This window comes from Bidens hawaiensis, unplaced genomic scaffold, assembly GCF_021521415.1.
Source record: "Bidens hawaiensis isolate Kalapana, Puna unplaced genomic scaffold, B.hawaiensis_p1.1 tig00031118_1, whole genome shotgun sequence".
Classification (NCBI taxonomy): Eukaryota; Viridiplantae; Streptophyta; class Magnoliopsida; order Asterales; family Asteraceae; genus Bidens; species Bidens hawaiensis.
This window is the reverse complement of record NW_027505204.1, coordinates 8,233-29,579: the sequence shown is the minus strand read 5'-3', so window position 1 is coordinate 29,579 and position 21,347 is coordinate 8,233. Positions and strand designations below refer to the sequence as shown.

Here is a 21,347-nt window from a genome sequence, read left to right as displayed (position 1 = left end):
AGCCCAAGACATTTAACATAGAAGTGATAAGGTTGGACATCTGGGTCATTCACAGACAAGGACATCCAACCCGTCACGCGGAAATCACCAGCTTGCCACTGTTTCGATGTTTCCCATATATCACATTGTCAGAGAGAGCTGGAATCCTCTCAGTATGTTTGTCCAAACATTGCAATTCTCAACTTTACTTCTTTTGTAATATCTGACCACAAGCTAGTTAATGTATTGAGATTGTCATTAACTTAACTGAGCTTAATTTTTTTTTTGAACGGCCAACAAACTTAACTGAGATTGTCATTAACTGAGCTTAACGAATAGGGTGTTTGGTTATGAATTTATTTTTTAGGGTTATTTAATTACATATATCCTTTATTAAGATCATTTATTACATATTTATCCAATCATTAAAATCAATTACATATATTCTCTACTTTAACCATATATATATATATATTACATATTTATTCATTTCATTAAAATTAACTTAGCAAAATACCATTTTACATTTATTTTTACTAAAGTATTTTTTTTTATAAACAAGTCATGAATGAGCAATGTTATATATTCAAAATCAAAGGTTCTTAAAGATTTGTAGTTGTGGCCAGTTCATTCGTACATGATGTCCATTATACAGTGTTTTGACTTTTTGATCGAAACTTGTTTAGATGGGGTGTCTGAGTTTAGACGAGCATTTGATATTATTAGACGGTGCGTCAAATGGTTGGATGGATCGTCCAACCCTTGATCATGATCTTGTCTGTGTTTGGCTATAGATGGGCCACTTGAATAGTTGGATGGTCTGTCTAACAGTTTGCACAGACCCGTTTATGTAAAAATGCTTTTAAAGATCGTTTCAACGTTTGTTTATTGTTATTAAGCCTCATACATGGTTTATAAATGTTGTTAACATTCCAACAATGCCATTTTAACAAGGTTTGATTCCTATAGCTTATAAAATCATGGCTTAAATGTATGTAAAACAACTTTTAACGAGCTTATGTCCAAATTATACCTAATAGTAAGATAATGACTTAAGTTAACGATTTATAGTACTTCTAACACCTTAGAACTTCAAGAATAAGGTTTTGTAGCTTTCGTTTGATTTAGGATGTTAAACAGATGTTTGATGATGGATATGAGCATGCATGAGAGCCCCTTTTATAGCTCAAAGTCTTTGGATATGCATAGATACGCTCTTGACACATTTACAGCCTTGCTGCCAATTTGTTTGATGACTTAGCAGTTAGTCAAGTTGTCAGTCTGAACAGGGCCGGCCTATGGGTGTGGCTGGGTGGTCAACGGCCACAGGCCCGACACCCCTTTAGGCCCGATTTTTTTTTTTAAAAAAAAATTATATGTATTTTTATTAAAAACAATATGTATATTTAATGTTTAAATACAATTACTTAACAACTTGATTGGCCTAGTGGCAAATGGATATTACTCACAATCAAGAGGTTGTGGGTTTTACCCTTACTTGAGACATGTTTAATTTTTTTTTTATACAAAAGTTTTTTACACAACCCAAATTATAACCAAGTAAGCCCATATAAACATTAGACTGGTTAAACCCAACAAAATACTTCTTTTACTTAAGGTCTAAAAAAAATTTCGCCCTCGGCCCAAAATTTTATTTGCATTCTTGGAGCCGGCCCTGAGTCTGAAATTGGTAGGCTGATTAGACGGTCCGTCTAATCCATTCTTGGCGGCTAGGTTTGCTATTAGACAGGACCGTCTCAAAACGTAGGTGGATGAAACGGTTCGTCTAATAAAATATCTTTGTAAGTCAGCTTTTAGAGGGGTTAGATGACCCTTCTAATCCGAAGTTTACAATATTTCATATTAGACCCTGAACTTAACTTTGTTACAACTAACAAAGGGTCCTTCAACTTTCAAAGTTAGAAATTTAATCATGAAAATTGAAGGATGTTATTCTTGGTTAATCTAGGTCGATCAAAATTATACTTGTTCAATCTAGATCGATCTTAGTCATTTATATATGGTCAATCATAATCATATCAACATATGTCAATCATGGTAAATAAATCCGCCAATCTTGATGTATACTTTTTTTTAATGGAATTTTTACATATATCACCTCTCTAACTTCCTTTATTACATATTTCTTCGATTCTAAATCTTAAATTACGTATTTCCCCTTCTAGTCTTCAATTACTAATTTACCCATTTTACAACTATATATAAATGCCCCTATATTTATTTAAGCTCAAGTGAATTTTACGTAATTTGACATTTTGACTTTGATACTTTTTTTATTGTAATTAATAAAATCAATTTAAATAAATTTATTTCGCAACCTACATCAAAAATTTTATATATTATATAACCATATCAATGCATTTTATAAATAATTAGTAATTATTTGATAGAATATAGGGATGAGATATATGTAAAACTCCATCAATACAATATTATGTGATATAGTTTGTTGATTTCTCAGGCTAGAAATATTGAACTTATAAACCATGTAAACTTTTTTTTTTATATTTGCTAGCGATTAAAAAAACTGACCTTATATTAGCTTTGATATGTTTGTCTTAATACCAACTCGGTTTGCGTTTAAATAGGGGATATATGTAATTGTTACTATTAAGAATGAGATATATGTAAATTAGTTTATTAAGGGTAAAATGGTCATTTAGTTGGTTAATTTAAATGAAATGGGGAGATATGTAATATATGTGGTTTAAGGAGGGGAAATATGTAATTTATGGTTTAGCATTTGGGAAATATGTAATAAAGGAAGTTAGGGAGGGGATATATATAAATGCCTCATTTTTAATAGCGTTGGATCCACCACCAATACTTTAGTGAGTTTTTCAGTCGATGAATTAATTGTAGAATTAAACCGATGCACTTCTCTCTCTTTCTTGCACGTACAAATGCATGCATACACACACACACACACACACATATATATATAATTGTAGAATTATATTGATGCGGATGGATGCTCGATGAATCAGTTGATGAATTAATCGTAGAATTAGATTTAGTTATATATATACGATTATATAATTCTACTATTATATATATAATTCTAATTCTATGATTATATATATATATATATAACTAGGGGAGGGTTATAGTAAAAAGAAGTAGTTTTCTAGGAATACTAGGAATAAATCATAGTCATTGGATCATGTTAATCAATGGTTGTGATTTAAAATTACCAAAAACCGACATAGTTTTCTAGAATTATTCTTTCACCATAGGTTATAATGCCACATGCCAAAAATCTATTGGTTCTTACTATTCTTGGGAAACTCCTTATTCTTATTTGAACCCTTTTCTATATAACTAAATCAAATTCTATGATTAATTCATCAACTGATTCATCGAGCATCCATCCGCATCAATATAATTCAACCAGCGACCCATATCAAACTAATTTGCATGTCGATATCAAACTAAATTGAGTTATCTAACCTAAAATGTTTGTTACCTGTAAATAAGACCTCAAAACACAATCGCTCAATTTTTTATAACTAAACAAATAATTGTAGTTTGCTTTTCAATTTTTCACCTAATTGTACTAGTTTGAGCCATTAATTTTACTCCTTTCAATCAGTTGTTGAAGTAGATACCAACAAAAAGTTAAACGCTTAATCTTCGAATTGATCAAAAATTAATAATTTAATCAATCGAATTGATTTGTAAGAGGCTTTAGAATCATCGATCAATCGATTATGATATTACAGAATAATACACTTAATTGAGGTCTGATTATGGTTCAAAATATTATGTTTAAACGTTATGAATAAAGCTGAAACGTTCAGAACAAAACTTAATACGTTCTGAACAAAAATTTAAGAAGTTCAGAAAAAAAGTCTAAGAAGTTCAGGAAAAAAAAAGTTAAGAAGTTCAGAACAAAAAAAGTTCAGAAAGAAAAGGCTAAGAAGTTCAGAACAAAAGTGTAAGAAGTTCATGCTTAAATCCTGATACATTCAAGGTTAAACCTAAAACATTCAGGACTAAAACCTAAATCGTTCAGGCTTAAATCCTGATGCATTCAAGGTTAAGACCCATCAATCAAAATTCAAAATTGATCGATTGAACCTTCAAATTGATTATTAGTTGAATCGATTTAAAAAATTAACCGATCAAGCGGCTTCAATTTCTATTTCAATTCTTATAAAAAGCTAAACAAAACCTGCAAAACAAGATGAGCGATGTTTGTGTTTTTTCAGTGAGTTTCCGGACCCTCGTTGTCGACTCCGGTGATGGAGAAGGAGGTGTGTTGATGCCGACGAGTTGTGGATCGGTGGTGGTGGAGATGGATTAAGGAAGATGGACGAGCAGGTGAGTCTAATTGTGATTTAGGGTTTCTAAAAATCAATATAATTGGATTGAGGGAGATGGACGAGCAGATAGTGTAACTGGATTGGGGGAGAGGGACGAAAGAATTTACAAGATTGCCATTGCGTGTTTTTTGAAATCGATGGCGTAGGAAGTCGCGCACGTAATGCACGATAAAAGATTATTGTATTAGATCTTTTACCTATATATATATAAATTATTGGGGTGAGTTAACATACAATTATCGTAACGTAGATTAGGTACGCGAATACGTTCAAGGTTTAAAAAAAATACGTTCAATTCAAATTCCAAAAGCTAAAACATTCAAGTTTAAACCCTAAAACATTCAAGATTAAAACCTAAAACATTCAAGGTTAAAACATATAAAACGTTCAAGGTTAAAACCTAAAATGTTCAAGATTAAAACCTGATACTTTCAGGTTTAAAAACCCATTATGCTCAAGTCAAAAATTGATTCAATTGAAGATCCAGATATGTTTGTTGTAATGAATTGATAATTAATTGGATATAAATTGATGATCTCGAGATCTTGTGATGTGATTTCATGTATAAATTTCAAAAAAGGTTAACCTTCTGATGATTGAGGCGCAAATCACCATCGCAAGACTAAGAAACTTTGACGTCTCCTCACCTAGGGTTGAAATTCATCGTTGTTCAAGCTTAGAACTAATTCTCCATGTTAGTGATGAATTATTGTATTGGATTATTTTTCGTAAATTATTAATTTTGTTGCATTTTAATCAATTAGTTAGTTTGTTACGATTGTTGGAATTTCGTTTACAACATACAGTTCGGGTTAAACTATCTTATTTTAGGAAATATTTTATGAAGTAAATAAAAATAGTTACCAGTATTTTAGGTATACAGTTTATACACGGTCACGTCATATATTAGAGTAATTAAATAGATTAAGACATGACGTATTAAATGCGTGACAATATACGAAATCAAGACTTTGGTATCATAAGTCATGATTCCCATATTTCAAACAAAAATCTTAAGTCAAAAATGCATACCTTTACGCAACAAATATATATACATTAGGAAAATATACATAACTAGTCGTCCCACCAAGATTTTTGCATTAGTTTTTCTTTATTTAATATAGTGATCAAAATTAGACCCAATTAAACAAAATAAATCTGATGATGCTCCTTCATTTAAAAGTTATAGGTTCAAATCCTGAAGTAGCCGGATTTGAATTTAAGAGTACATTATGTTAAAAAAATTATAGTGATCATATAACTATAATTTTACATATATATTATTAAAATAGGAACAAGTTTCCCAATGTGTAGGGTCCATGCACACTCAAGAAAACCCCCTATCTAATCCTCCCACTACATTTCATAAATTCTATATCCTTTCAATCTTGCTCATGATCAACATCTTTACTCACTCGTAATCCTTCTACTTTCAATTATATTTACATGTTTTCTTAAATCCTAACATATATCTTCATCAAGTAACCAAAGCAAGACTATTTCAATTCTTTTTTTTTGCAGGAAAACACGCGAAAATGGGCTTGACATTCATCTCGATTATGAGCTTTTTGTCGGTGTTATCACTGGTTAATGGTTACTATGTAACTCCATGGAGCAACGCTCATGCCACCTTCTATGGTGGCAGTGACGCCTCTGGAACAATGGGTATGCACAAGTACAACTCTTCATGCACCAAGTATAATATTTTGAATTAGGGTTTGTAAGTTGTAACATTTATGACTTTTAGGTGGAGCTTGTGGATATGGGAATTTGTACAGTCAAGGATACGGTACAAACACTGCTGCACTGAGTACACCTTTGTTTAATAACGGCCTAAGCTGTGGTGCATGTTTCGAGCTTAGGTGTGTCAATGATCCACAATGGTGTCTTCCTGGCACCATTGTGGTTACTGCCACCAATTTCTGCCCTCCAGGTGGATGGTGTGACAATATCCATTTTGACCTATCACAACCTGTTTTTCTTCACATTGCTCAGTACCGTGCCGGAGTTGTCCCTGTCACTTACCGAAGGTACACACTTTTATAGACCATCAATGGTAATTTATTTAGTTGTATTACATTCGACGACACCATATTTGAGATCAATGGTTTCAATATTTCCATATATACTTCAAAGGTATTTAACTAGTTAGTTAGCAGTATTAATTGTATGGCCATTTATGGTCAAACGTGACAACTAAGTCAGAGGGATGATGATGTTCTTGTATAGAAACGTGTCATGCGAAAGATGCGAGAGAGCGCGTTTTCAGAGCGTTTATTTATTTATTTATTTATATGTTTAGAACGGTCAACGAATCCTTCAAATGGGCTACTGGCTAAATTCACCGCGTTGGGATACACTCGTCTTTCGATCCGGGAAAACCCCTCATCTAAGGCCAACGCACCCCGTGAACACTCGCCCAAAGGCACGACAGTGTGGTGAGATAAAACTCATTCAGTTCAAAGATCCGACTAGTGAAGGCCACCTAATCGCCTAGTCTCTAATCATCACCCTGGTGCTTCTGAAGCTAAATGTTGTGGGCAAGGTTCGAACCTGGGTCACATGAAGTCTCTTCCTTACCACCAGCTCATTGGTGTTTTTAGAGCGCTTATAGAGTTGGTTTTGATGGTGAAAAGGGTAAGGGTGGTTTTTTAAGCCGGACAGGAATAAAATGTTTTTTTGGTTACGATTCTCCAACTTTAACGAGGTATGAAGGGTGGTTCAATTTGCCTTTTGACATAGACACGGCATTCTTCTTAGTTGATCATGCATAGTGTCATAAAACCGTCGTTGTCATAAGTGGTGAATTCGTCTAGTACAATATTTATTACCACCATTCACGGCTATTGATTTGGATGGCTGTGAAGGGTAATTTCGTCAGTTAAGATATTTAGTAGGATTCTCTTTAAATACTTTGCCGTCAATATCAACGACAATTTTGTCTTTTTAACATACTTGTGTAGTCCTACCGGTATAAATTATGACAACTGTCTTGCCAAGGGTACTTTTGTCATTACAATATTCTATAAGGGCACATATGTCTTTATGAACATTAAGTATAAAATTTTCTTTTGACAATGAAAGTACCCACTGCCAAGACTGTATCACTGTAATAAGTTTTGCTATTTTTCATATTGAAATTATGTATACTTGGTGTCTTAACTAAAACTACATAGCCTAATTGTTTTTTTTTAACGAACAACGAATAAAGCGAGGCTATCTGGGGTATTTAAAACTATATGCTCGTAATAACAGACAGCGAATAGCCTAATCACATTATCTTTTGTTCCGGGAAACCCACTGCTTGAAGACTCGCTGACGTAAAACACGGGTGGGATCGGATTCGAATTTGAGATCAAGATTTCAAACCCAAATCGTTACTTTTCTTCAAATGCCAGCTGAGCTAAGCTATTGACACCATACCTTAGTGAAGAAACACTAACCGGACCCCGGGCAGATTACTGGTAACCTGGGGGTTGGATAGCTGTTTCCCACGAGGGGTTAGACCCTTGGAAGATGGTTCTTCTGATAACCTGCAAAACAGACACCGTGAGCTCGTCACTGAGAAGGGGGGGGGGGGGGGTTCCTCCTTGTGACCACCCTCCGGCGTGAGAATCAGACTAGATTGCTCTTTAAATATAAAAGTATATTAAGAGATTGCTAGAGCAGATATCAGGTATATTATGATGATATAAGATAATGTAATGTGTTCAGATGATCATACCATTTGGGGTATTTATAGCCGAAGGTAGGTTTCCAAGGAGGTATGGCCAGCTGCAACAGTGTTCCTGTTCATCAACAGTAGCCTACGCACATGCCTTGCTGGTAGTTGGTGGGTAGGCAGCGGCTGATAGTGACCAGGCCTGCTGTATACTATTCCCTTTCCACCAACTGCCGGCTACGCACGTGGTATGACAGTAGTTGGTGAGTAGGCAGCGGCTAATAGTGATACAGTACAGGAGCATGCTGCTCGCCATACTGTATCAGTGAGCTGTCGTATCTCTGATCAGATCTTTCGCCCATACCTCGTCAGGTACAGTAAAAGATCCTTCAGTATACAGACTGGCTTATTTGGGCGGGAGTATTCCCCCTCCCGCCTCTGTGCGGGATTGCTCCCGGCTTTGCTCATTCCTTCAGGTGACACTGTGATCGAGAGCTAAGTGCCTTGTGCGTGTAGCCATGCTGCGCGGGTGGCCTTCCCTAATGGCTTGTATCCGAGGCTGCGGGGACAGGCGGAGTCCTTCACCATTGGGAGGCTTTTCCTGCGGGACCAGCTTGCGTACTGCGCGTAAGGACGTCACGTCTCTGAGCATGGTTGGTCCTGCGGATCCAGTTGGTCTCTGCGCAGACGTCCCTGTTTAAGGTGAGTCTTGCGGGTCCAACTGGGCTCTTGCTGGGACCTACCTCTTCAAGTCCCCCCAGTCCAATGTTCTTCTCATGCGTGTTTAATAAAGTGAGGTGAACTTTTGGACTTGAGCAAAGGGTTTTGAAAAGGGTTTTGTAAGGTTTTCCATGGGGATTCTTTCCGCGGAAGTCCTTGTCACTTGCAGAAATGCCCGAGTTTCCTGCTTGGTCTTTGGGTATGATGCGGGTAGGTCTGTAACCTCCTCGCAAGTCAGGAGCATTGAGTCCTAGTTGTATGTATTTTCCATGAGGTTTTGGTAGTTTTGAACATAGTGATCAATTATGTTAAAACCACCAATTCCATTCTGGAGCTTCAAACAACGTAGTTCTCGATGTTCCTGCTATGCGGGGATGTTATTTCCGTTTCCGCAAGCATTGCCCAGAAGATCCTTCCTGGTTTCAATTCCCAGCGGAGCGCTAGGTATGTGAAGGGTTTTGCCTTAACACTGTACCAGCGCTCGTCTTACGGTTACTTTACTTCCAAGGTATTCCTGGCGTCAATTCCCTGCGGGTGCTAGGTATGTGAAGGGTTTTGCCTTAACACTGTACCCATAGCCGTCTTATAGTTACTTGGTTGCCGAGGTACTTGGCTTCAATTCCCTGCGGGTGCTAGGTATGTGAAGGGTTTTGCCTTAACACTGTACCCGCATCCGTCTTACGGTTACTTGTTTGCCAAGGGGTAAGGGGTATTTTCCCGCTTACTTTTTAATATTTTCGAATTTTGAATTTTGAAATTCGAAGAGTTGGTGAAAGGATAAGAACAGTCCAAACCTCTGAAACGTCGTGCGACGGTTTCTTCTGACTGTCAGGACGTGCAGGAAGTTATGGTGACGTGACAGAACATGGTCATTCCAGTCGCTTTTTCTGGCGCGTGGGCACGATTTTTCGGGCGCGTGGCCGCGAAATTACTGGCACGCATCCTGTCAACAGCTGTTGCCAGCTTGCTTTTTGCCACGTGTCATAGTTTCATTGCACCTTCGGTTTCTCTCTCCTCCGCATTAAATTCACCGCATTAATTGCGATTACTATATAAAGGGGGAGAGGGTTATTTGTAATCCATACTTTTCACTCTTCTCTTCATCTTTAAGGCGATTTCCAGCGAATACTCCTTTATTCAATCGAGCATTCTCTCGAAATCGTTCTTTTCTTCCTCTGCAAGATGTCTTCTCGTGATGCTGAAGCTATAGCTGACGACAGGGGTACTGCTGGCGAGTGCCAGTGTGCTCTGCCCGGCGATCAGTACCGGTATGTTGTCAGGAAGTTCATGCTCGATCATCTCGAGCCTGAGTTTCCTGAATCCCACCAGACCGTGTACGATGCCCCTAGAGGCAAGATCGGGGTTTATGCTGCATTTTTTGTCTATGGGAATCTTAGATTCCCATTGACAAAATTTGTTTACCGTGTCCTTGAGAGGCACGGTGTTCATTTGACCGAGCTGCACCCCATGGCGATCGCCAAGATTCGCCATTTTGAGTGGGTGTGCCGGATTTTGGGCATCGAGCCCCATGTGGACCGCCTGATGACCTTCTATACCTGAAGGTGCATCCAGGGGTGGTACACCCTGACGACCCGTATTAAGGGTCTGAAGATTTGCGACACCGAGCGCAGTCTTCGCGCGTGGAAGCAGGAATTCTTCTACATTTCTGCCCGCGCCATCCCCCTTGCCATGAAGTTTAAAAATGGCCAAGCGATACCGAGCCTTCACGCCCCCAATTACCAGGAGGCGGAATGGTTTTCGAAGATATCCCGGGTCCAATCTCCGGTTTACCGGTTTGCGGAGTCCGGGATGGTCATGTTAGGGATGAGCCGGGTGTGGAAGGATACGTCTCAGGTTCCCATCCTTCTCGAATACGGTTTGAACTCTATTCCCTATGGTATGTCTTGTCTTTTCTTTTTGATACGAGTTTGTCTTCTAACTGTTTCTTTTCTTTCAGAGGGAAATGATTTAGAGTCGCTTCTGTACCCGCGAGAGGCCGACGGTCCCGCGAGGATGGGTACTCGTGCTCTGGACGAGGGCGAGTTGCCCATCTTGGAGCAAACGGCGGATCGGTTTGTGGAGGTCTATCCGCTGGGCCACGAGATCCTGAGCCACCGGCGGCCAGGTAAGGCGATATTCTTTCTTCAATCCCTCAATGCTGTACCCGCTGCTGGAATTCCTGACCTGTCTTCTTCTGAGGAATCCTCAGATGCTCCTCCGTTGGTGCGGAAGAAGAGGGTTGCCGGCGGGAAAGGGAAGGAGAATGCCTCCACAGCTGATCCGGTGGTTCTATCTGACTCCGAGTCAGATAATGAAGAGGTGGCGGGGAACCCCGGTGGTGAGAAGACCACTGCTCCGGAGGCTACGACTGTTACCTCCGGAGAACCAGCGACGACGACGGTGACCGGTACCAAGAGGCCGGCTCCATCGGGTTCCTCCCCGCCCGTCCGTACGTTCAGGGTCAAGAAAACCCGTAAGTACAATCATAATGTCTTTGTAAATTTATCACTTCATAAATTTAACACTCTTTGTGCAGGCGTGGATGTTGACGCATTCCGGGGTGAAGCGCAGAGGGGTACCCTTCCGCCCATGACGATAGGCTTGGTCAGCCTACCTGAGGCGTTGACCCAGGTGCCTGCGCCTGCTTCCGCTGGTTCAGTTGCTCCCTCTGAGCAGACTGTTCCAGCCGTGATGACGTCATCGCCGGCCGTGAGTGCGATATTTACGGCATCCTTCACGGAGCCGGCGGTTACTGCTGCTGCTGACGAGGCGGCGACCTCGGCGGCGACCACAACGGCGACCACGGCGGCTGCCACCATGCCCGCGCCACCGGCACCGACGGCCGGACCATCAGGTACGCGCAGGGCTTCCCGCCGATCTTTGCCACCTTCCCGTCTGCCTGACCTGTTGGATGGATTTCCTTTAGGTTCAGGTGATGGGTTTGGCGGCTATCGGCCTGTCATTGACCCTACAGGTGCGTAGGGTTCCTTTCTTTTTCCCTTATGTTTTTTTATTATCTTTTCCTTACTGCTCTTGTTTCTTTTGCAGTGTCGGATTCCAATGAAGTGTATGTTCCACGATGGAACATCCGCCGAGGAACAACCCTTCGCACACCTGTGGAGTGCGTGGATTGGGCTCGCCACGCTGCTCCCCCGGGTGCGTTGGGGGAAGCCATGGTTAGCTACCAGGAGGGTAGGCTAACCAATGAGCTTCGGGTTCTCCAGGCCCGGATGCAGCCGCGCGTCGAGCTGCTTTGTCGTGAAAACGACAAGTTGAAAGCAGCTCGCGCCAAGGACGTATCTGAGGCGCGTGCTCTTCGGGAGGAGAACCAACAGCTGGCGGCAGCTGCCGCCGACAAGGAGAAGGCCTTCAAGGCCCTCGAGGTTGAAGTTCAGGCGCGACTCGAGGCCCGCTCCAAGGCTGCCCAAGCTGTGAATGAACAGCTTCGGCTGGCCAGGGAGACTGCGCGAAACGCAACCGAGAGGGCTGCCAAGGCTGAAGCCGCTGCTGAGCCTTTGCGTGTGGAGAATGAGGAGCTCAAGGCCAAATTAGAGGCTCTCCAACGCGCTCATGATGCCTTGGCAATGGAAGATGCCAAGAAACTCCAGGAAATCCTGGACCAGAGGGGGGTGCTTGACCACACCGAGCGGAAGCTTAAGGGCGTCGAAGAGGCTGCCGCAAAGGAAGTTTTACTTGCCAACCTTAACAAGAGCGAAGCCGAACGCGCCCATAACGAAGCTCAAGCTGCCCTCCAATGGCTTCTTCGAGAAGCGTTGCCTCAGGTATGTTTAGCTTTATCTTCACGCTTTTCTTTTGTAAGAAAAGGTTCTAATACTTGTATTTTTTCTTTGTAGGTTGTGCGTCGGGTCTTTTCAGAGACCTCTTACGATGATGCTATGAGCGCAGCCCTCAACGCTTCTCATGAGGATGGGGAAAAGGCCGGCTTCCTGCTTGGTCTAGGGTTTGTTGAGAAAGGCGTCCCGCCTTCCAACTTCCCTTTGTTCGATGTGGATACCGAAGCCATTTATGACCAAGCATTGAACCAATACGCCGCCTTCCCGCATCCAGTGGTGGAAAAGGTGGACGAAGTAGCTGCTGCTGATGATGGGTTAGCTGTCCTCAAAGCGTTCCTCGAACCACCCCGTTCTTCTGACGGAGCGGGTCCAAGTGGAAGCGGCCCTGAAGCTTGATCCTGAAGATCCCTTCCCATTGCTAAGATGACTTGTATAGTTTTATTCTTTTAGGCGGGTAGTTACCCGGCCATTCTTGTAATAGTTAATTTGTGAAATATAAATCTTTTTGCGTATAAGATTGTTATTTCCTTCTTTGGGTTCCTTGCTTTATAAACTTATGACTTGCATACTTAGTTTAAATTAGCAATTTTCCAAGTGTTTAAAATAAGAACCTTTGAACGTGGTTGATAATGGGTTAAAGTTTCGCTTCCTCCTTCGTGATTGTGCGGGTAGAACCGTCACTTGCACTTGGTAGGATGGCTAAACTTTAACCTTCATCTGACCTGCGTGTAGGTTTTCCTTTTCGAAATTTCTAAGGCATTAAGATAAGTTAACCTTTGAACGTGGTTGATAATGGATTAAAGTTTTCGCTTCCTCTTTCGTGATTGTGCGGGTAAAACCGTCACTTGCACTTAGTAGGATGGCAAAACTTTACCCTTATCTGACCTGCGTGTAGGTTTTCCTCACCTTTTGAGGATAAGTTAACCTTTGAACGTGGTTGATAACATGAAGTCTTGCTTCCTCTTTCGTGATTGTGCGGGTAAAACCGTCACTTGCACTTAGTAGGATGGCAAAACTTTACCCTTATCTGACCTGCGTGTAGGTTTTCCTCACCTTTTGAGGATAAGTTAACCTTTGAACGTGGTTGATAACAGGAAGTCTTGCTTCCTCTTTCGTGATTGTGCGGGTAGAACCGTCACTTGCACTTAGTAGGATGGCAAAACTTTACCCTTATCTGACCTGCGTGTAGGTTTTCCTTATCCTTTTTAAGAATTTTGTTTTGAACCGTTCGACGCGCGGTTGTCGATAGGTTAGTGTTCGGTTTCCTTTCATGATTCATGCGGATAGACCGGCACTTTCATTTAATGGGATAATTGAACTCTTCCCCTTCAACTGACCTGCGTGAAGGTTTGTCAAGTTATTGGGTTCGTGCGGGTAGGACCGCCTTCCCATGCAACGACTTCACGTAATGTGAACGCCGTCACCAGTGTTGCATAGTTTAACCGTTCGACGCGCGGTTGTTGATAGGTTATTATTCAGTTTCCTTTAATGATTCATGCGGATAGACCGGCACTTTCATTTTTGGGTGCTGAACTTTTTCCCAAACTGACCTGCGTGAAGGTTTGTCACGTTATTGGGTTCGTGCGGGTAGGACCGCCTTCCCATGCAATGACTTCACGTAATTATGCGGTGAAAACCGGCATATTAGTGTTCAGAAAAGTATAAATGTAAAATCATCAGCTTCGATGTTCTTAAAGAGAATCATTTCCATTAGAAGTGGCTCTTGGCCTTTTCTTTACAAATTGGAATTGATTTACATGCAAACTGTGTAAATGAGCTCCCTTCCATGTTGGGATGGGAGTGCCATCGAGCCGATACGCACCTGGTTCGGGATCTCGTTCTTTGCGCAGCATGTAGTCTCGATATTGAAGCTGGAATTGATTCGTGTTTTCCCCAGCTGGGGTTCTACACGCACCCGCCTGTTCAGCCTTTATTGTGCCACGAGGTGCGCGAGCGTCCCATCTCTGACAAATGCTTCGACCATGTCTTTTACATCTATGCATTCTTCAGTGTTGTGGCCCTTTGTCTTGTGAAAGTCACAGTATTTGCTCCGATCAGCATCGTGACGATGTCGGATTATCGGAGGTTTTGGCCACGGGAGCTCTTCAGTGGCGAATATCTCAGTGACGCTTTTGGTGAGTGGCGTCCACCTGGAGTTTCGGTGCGGCTGTACATTATCCCTTCCGCCCAACCGATGTTGCAAGCCGGATGAGGTGTCAAAGTTTACCCTTGACTGCCAAATGCCTAGCTTTCGTTTTTTATTTAGTCGGGCTGTGAGGACGTTGTCCTCTCTCGTCCTCTGGGTGTAGAGGTTTGTGCTCTGTGGGAGATCTTTACCCAGTTGCTTCTCCGTTTCCGCATAGCGTTTTGCTGCTGTCATGATGCCATCCCATGTGGATGGCATGCCATCTTTACCCGTTAGGGTGCGGATGAGCTCTGGGTCATGTGCGCCCTGGATGAAGGCAGCGCGAACAAGATCTTCGCTGATATTGCCCAAACTTAGCTTCTTTGAGTTGAAGCGAGTGATGAAGTTTGGCAGAGATTCATCTTCCTCTCGTATGCATTTGAGGATTGTCCATTGCTCCTCGGTATACTTCCGTTGCTGGCTGAAGTGTTGGCTAAACTTCTGTTGGAAGTCTGCCCAGTAGTAGATGTGGTTGACCGGTAGACGATCAAACCAAGCTCTAGCAGCCCCAACAAGCGTCATTTGGAACATGTAACACCACGTGGGTTCCGTCCAATTGCTGACGGTTGCCCCCGCTATGAACCTGTTCAAATGATCGTCTGGATCAGATAAACCGTCATATGTGCCTATGTTAGGCATTTGTTTGGCACTCTTTGGGGCGATTGCTTCCGCGATGTCCCTTGCAAACTTGGACGTTCCTGCATTTGCAAAGTTTGGTCTGAACGTTTTGGAGAAGTCTCGTGGACTTCCACCTGTGCTTTTTGGTTTGAAGGCTTGTCCAAAATGCCTTTTCGGTTGGGATTCCGTTTCCTTACGCTTCCCTTTTGCCCTATGGCGAGGGTTCGCGTCGGAGTCGGATTCCTCCGAGCCATCCTCACAGTATTCGAATTCGTCGGCCTGTTGCACGGAACGCAAGCGTTCGTCCAACTCAGCCTGGAATTCCTTTTGTCGTGCCTCCGCCCATGCCTTAATTTCATCGAGAGTCTGGCGGGGGAGTCTTCGTTTCTCAAACTGGGTATCGGTGGATCCCAGTAGGCGATCATTTACTGCGCTTGCCCCAGCTTTGGTAAGTGGGGTAGTGTTCGTAAAATTTACTTCACTTGCCCCGGCTTCGGTAGCCGGGGTAGTGTTCGTAAAAACTGTGTTGCCGGTATTCCCCCCAGTAGCTGGGGTTGTGGTTACCGGAATTTCTCTAACCATCTTTGTAGAAGTTTGAAAAAACTGGAGAAAATTGTACTAGCTTTATGCACGGATGGCGCCAATGAAGAAACACTAACCGGACCCCGGGCAGATTACTGGTAACCTGGGGGTTGGATAGCTGTTTCCCACGAGGGGTTAGACCCTTGGAAGATGGTTCTTCTGATAACCTGCAAAACAGACACCGTGAGCTCGTCACTGAGAAGGGGGGGGTTCCTCCTTGTGACCACCCTCCGGCGTGAGAATCAGACTAGATTGCTCTTTAAATATAAAAGTATATTAAGAGATTGCTAGAGCAGATATCAGGTATATTATGATGATATAAGATAATGTAATGTGTTCAGATGATCATACCATTTGGGGTATTTATAGCCGAAGGTAGGTTTCCAAGGAGGTATGGCCAGCTGCAACAGTGTTCCTGTTCATCAACAGTAGCCTACGCACATGCCTTGCTGGTAGTTGGTGGGTAGGCAGCGGCTGATAGTGACCAGGCCTGCTGTATACTATTCCCTTTCCACCAACTGCCGGCTACGCACGTGGTATGACAGTAGTTGGTGAGTAGGCAGCGGCTAATAGTGATACAGTACAGGAGCATGCTGCTCGCCATACTGTATCAGTGAGCTGTCGTATCTCTGATCAGATCTTTCGCCCATACCTCGTCAGGTACAGTAAAAGATCCTTCAGTATACAGACTGGCTTATTTGGGCGGGAGTATTCCCCCTCCCGCCTCTGTGCGGGATTGCTCCCGGCTTTGCTCATTCCTTCAGGTGACACTGTGATCGAGAGCTAAGTGCCTTGTGCGTGTAGCCATGCTGCGCGGGTGGCCTTCCCTAATGGCTTGTATCCGAGGCTGCGGGGACAGGCGGAGTCCTTCACCATTGGGAGGCTTTTCCTGCGGGACCAGCTTGCGTACTGCGCGTAAGGACGTCACGTCTCTGAGCATGGTTGGTCCTGCGGATCCAGTTGGTCTCTGCGCAGACGTCCCTGTTTAAGGTGAGTCTTGCGGGTCCAACTGGGCTCTTGCTGGGACCTACCTCTTCACTTAGTTATTAAAACGTGGGCATCAAGATAATCAAAATTAATTTATGCCTTATTGTAATACCATTTATAGTTACTAATATAACCAGGGATTTAACCCAAGCGTTGCTATTCCTGGGCTTGTGCTAATTTGACGTGAATTCGGTCTATTAGGTTACATCTGTTACGATACTGGAACTAAAAACAAAAAAAAATATATATATAAAATTTGAGGTGGACTAACGGGGTGATGTCGGTCGGTAAAAGTCTAGCGTTGGTAAAGCCCGGACGATGGTAAAATCCAAACATTGTTATTCCCAGGCTTGTGCAAATTTGACGTGATGATGGGAGTCTAGGCGAGTGGGTGACGACGTTCACTAGTTTGATCCTTAAATAGAACGAGTTTTATCTCACCAAGGTATCGTGCCTTCGGGCGATTGTTCACGAGCGTTGGTCTTAGATGAGGGTTTTCCCTGGATCAAAAGACGAGTGTATCATAATGTTGTGAATTTAGCCAGTAGCTAATTTAAAAGATTCGTTTGACGGTAAAAAAAATTACTTTTATTAATTTTATGTGGTATTTGTCGGTGCCTTACGTCACAAAAGTAATCGTGTTGGCTTATTGTCACGTTGGTTTTTTCATCCTTCTTCCGTCGGTTACGCCATGCAAATCACATTCAGTCGAATATTTCTTTTTATTTTCCTTTTTTATCTAATTGTCGGCGAACACATTTGTCTTTCTTTCTTTGTTTCTTTCATATTATTATTATTATTATTAGCACGACTGAACCTGAAACGAATAAACATAGGTTTTAGGATGTCTAACATGATCAATTTAAAAAACAGGCTGAATTTTAGTTAATCCGTTAACCCACATAAATATTAATTTTTTTCTAATTATATTTTCGTATTTGTCTTTTGCCGTTTTTCATTTGTCTGAATAAACTTTTGTAATTTTCAATCCAATTTCAATATTTTAACATTTCTATAAAAAATAAATTCATATTACTTATCTACTCCGTTGACTCTAAATTATATCCTTTTTGTTTATAAGAGACTATGTTAGGGTTTTTTTTTCTTTTCTTTTTCAATAAATGAGTTAAACGGGTCATTTTCGGGTTGACCTGACTTTGTATGTGTGCGGGATAGAATTGAAATAATTGAAACGAATATTAATAACATTTGAACCCGTCAAGCCGCCAACACGCAACCCATGAACTCAACATGATTCACACCCTTAATTAAGTGTATAACATTAAGTATCCTAAGAGTATTAGAGAATGCATAACATATTAGGGAGTATTAGAGAATGCATAATATATTAGCTAGTTTATTATAGCCAAGTTGTATAGATGCATTTTGGTTATATTAAAGTTATGAACGTACGTATCATTATTATTTATAGATTATAAATATACAGGTGGAAGTATTATCATGTTTAAATAATTCATGTATAGCATTTCAATTAGTATAAGTTTAGTTCGATTTGGTTTTTCACTCGAATATAGCGTTTCAGTTAACATCATACGTCCTGAACACTCTACAGGTGACTTGGTATTATTTGCTTATTGTTGCTTCTTCTAATTTAACATCCCAACAAGATCTATAATCCCATTTGATGATGCATTTGCAGTCCTGTCTTATGTTGGTGGATTAGGATGTGGTGAGGTTTCGGTTAACAAAAGTTGTTTCGATCTTTTGAAGGTGTCAAATTACATTCGTTTCTCTTTATCCTCATTACGATTATACGTCTCGCTACTTCCCATCATGGATTCAAATACATCAAAATAAAGGTACGAGGGTTCAGGAACTTCTAGCTAGATTAACTCCGCCAATACCCATATTACCAACGCACGTATTTGCAATTGGTCTTCTGGTTCTATGACATGGAAAGATAGTTAAGGCTTGGGATCTTTAGGTCTTAGGTTCAAAACCTTACTTATATGGTTTTTTCATAGTGGTGGGTGTCCTCCATAATGGTGTTCTTTGATGAGTTAGACCTGGAACATTAAAATCAATATAAACGGTTGACATCCTATCTTAGAAAGACTCATTTGAGCATTGAGGGTAGTTTGAAACGCTGTTAAGAAAACCAGCACGTGTATTTTGGTCTTATCATGACACTAGGAGTAGTATAGATGATATATACTGAAGGATTTGTCAACCATGTGAACCTTTTGAGCGCCCAATCGAATTGACAGGGTGGGCAATAATACAATCTTGTCACACAGTACATGAGTTATCAAGAGATTGAAAATGCAACATCATATTTGTATGAAGTTTCAAATTTGTACTTAAACTGCTTCAAATTCTCATAATTGTCCACTCTTTTCAAGTATATTTATTCTTTATAAATCACAACCCCTTTGCAGACTATACAATTAGCTCCTTTTGAAAGGACACATCCACTGAGACAACCCCGTTCACACTTTGATGCTACCAGGCCACATGTCCTTTGGTGTGTGTATATAGGAAAGTTAACGTACAAACTAAAAAAGCATGCTAACTGTACAAATCATGTAGTCTAATTATATATACAACGTAGTATAATTATAGTGTAGTGTAATTACAACATAGTGTAATTAAACTACGATGTAATTACACACCACTTGTATAAATGATTACATTACTTGATTCGTATAGTTAGCACGTTAACTTAATTTCTATTTGATCCATACCCTTTAATTATCGAATTACCAACATTGTAGGGTTTCTCAATCTAAGTTGAAAGAACAATGATAAACAGTCAGACCCGTTTCTCATTTTTACAATCCATCCATTACCAATTCAGTTTCAAGGATTGCCTAGGAAACGTAGCCCTCATAAACTCTACAGACAATCATTGCAATTAATCGTTTAAACTCTACTGTCAACGTACTATATATTGTATCTTGAACATGTAAAGAAAACATCTTGAACATGTTAGGGCTATTTCCACAAACACTAAAAAAAATCCAGTTATTATTATTATTATTTTTAGTTAGCCTTCTAACTTGTCATATTCATAGCAAGCCTTAAAAAATACGGTTACTAAAATGATACCATCACATTTTTTCTTGTAGGGTACCATGCAGGAGAAGCGGTGGGATTAGGTTCACAATAAACGGACATTCTTACTTCAACTTGGTCCTTATCACAAACGTTGCCGATGCTGGAGATGTAAGATCGGTGTTTATAAAGGGGTCACGAACAGCATGGCAACCAATGTCAAGAAACTGGGGGCAAAACTGGCAAAGCAACAGTTACCTCAATGGACAAGCACTATCCTTTAAGATCACCACGAGTGATGGTAGAAGTGTAGTGTCCTACAACGTGGCTCCTTCTGGTTGGTCATTTGGACAAACCTACACGGGCGGCCAGTTTCGTTAACCGGTCATTACACATCTAGTTTGATGGTATCCGGTATTATCTTTCGAACAACTTATTTATTAACTTTAAATGTTTTGAGTTCAAATCCTTCTTTTGGTTCTATTTACTCGGAAGGAAGCAATAGGCCCGAGAATGATGGAATAAAGAAATACAGTAACGGTATCATATATTAGTTATGTATACGAGTATGATGGGTATAATGATGTACGTTGTTCACATAAATAGATGGATGCATGTGTATTGTAAGTGTTCTTTCCATTGTATGGAATAATTTTTAAATTTGAGCTTGTTGTATTCGTCCCCGTATATAAGAATGTATTCCGCTTATATATTTTTATAATCTCTTAATTTAATATATCGAATACTCCTTTTCGTGGGATTACAGGCAGCTATATTCGTAAATTCTTTTAACATAACATAAAAAATACGTCAAAATTCTCATACACAATCTTATATGTGTAGGTGATTCCTTTGTTATCATACTCAAAAGATTTCCATTATTAAATATTCGTTAGCGAGCGTTTTTGGTAGTTTTGGTCGTACATTAGCGATCTATCAATTATTACCAACAGATTATTGTTGTTTTATTTTTTTATATTTTACTTGGAATATTGTGAGATTCTATGGTAATTTCTAAATGACTCAACGCATGATGTTAATTAGTCGTTCGGTGATTGCCTTTCACATTTTAATCCGTATGCCTAAGAAACTTAACTTAATATTTTGAATGAATAAATTACAATATAGTTCTTTGGTGTTTTTTACAAGTCGAAAAGCTCGGAGATGGCAATCAATGATTTGAACTTTTGAAGGATATGCTACACAAGTCTTGGGATTCATCATCATGGAAGATAGCAAACAATGAAGGAATGCATGTGAACCTTCAAAGGACTAGTAATGGAATTGGTACCAGGTATCGAACACGAACACGAAACACAAAACAGAATACAAACCCAGACACATTTGTTATTATTGAGAAACTTCACAAAACTCAATTGTTCAGATTACTGTCTCTCAAACCACGGGTATTTATAATCTAACCTATCACGTTTAGACTACAATTAGGATTGCTAAATAAT

The 21,347-nt window shown here is 40.6% G+C and overlaps 1 protein-coding gene across 1 annotated transcript; it reads left to right on the top strand.

Moving 5' to 3' along the window:
* Window positions 1-5,617: 5,617 nt before the first annotated feature.
* LOC143611441 (expansin-A1-like) lies at window positions 5,618-20,553 on the top strand. Its single transcript, XM_077085637.1, has 4 exons — window positions 5,618-5,742; window positions 5,847-5,990; window positions 6,073-6,355; window positions 19,962-20,553. Exons 2-4 carry the CDS (start codon window positions 5,861-5,863, stop codon window positions 20,266-20,268), a joined length of 720 nt encoding a protein of 239 aa, XP_076941752.1. The 5' UTR covers window positions 5,618-5,742; window positions 5,847-5,860; the 3' UTR covers window positions 20,269-20,553.
* The last annotated feature ends 794 nt before the right edge of the window (window positions 20,554-21,347 follow it).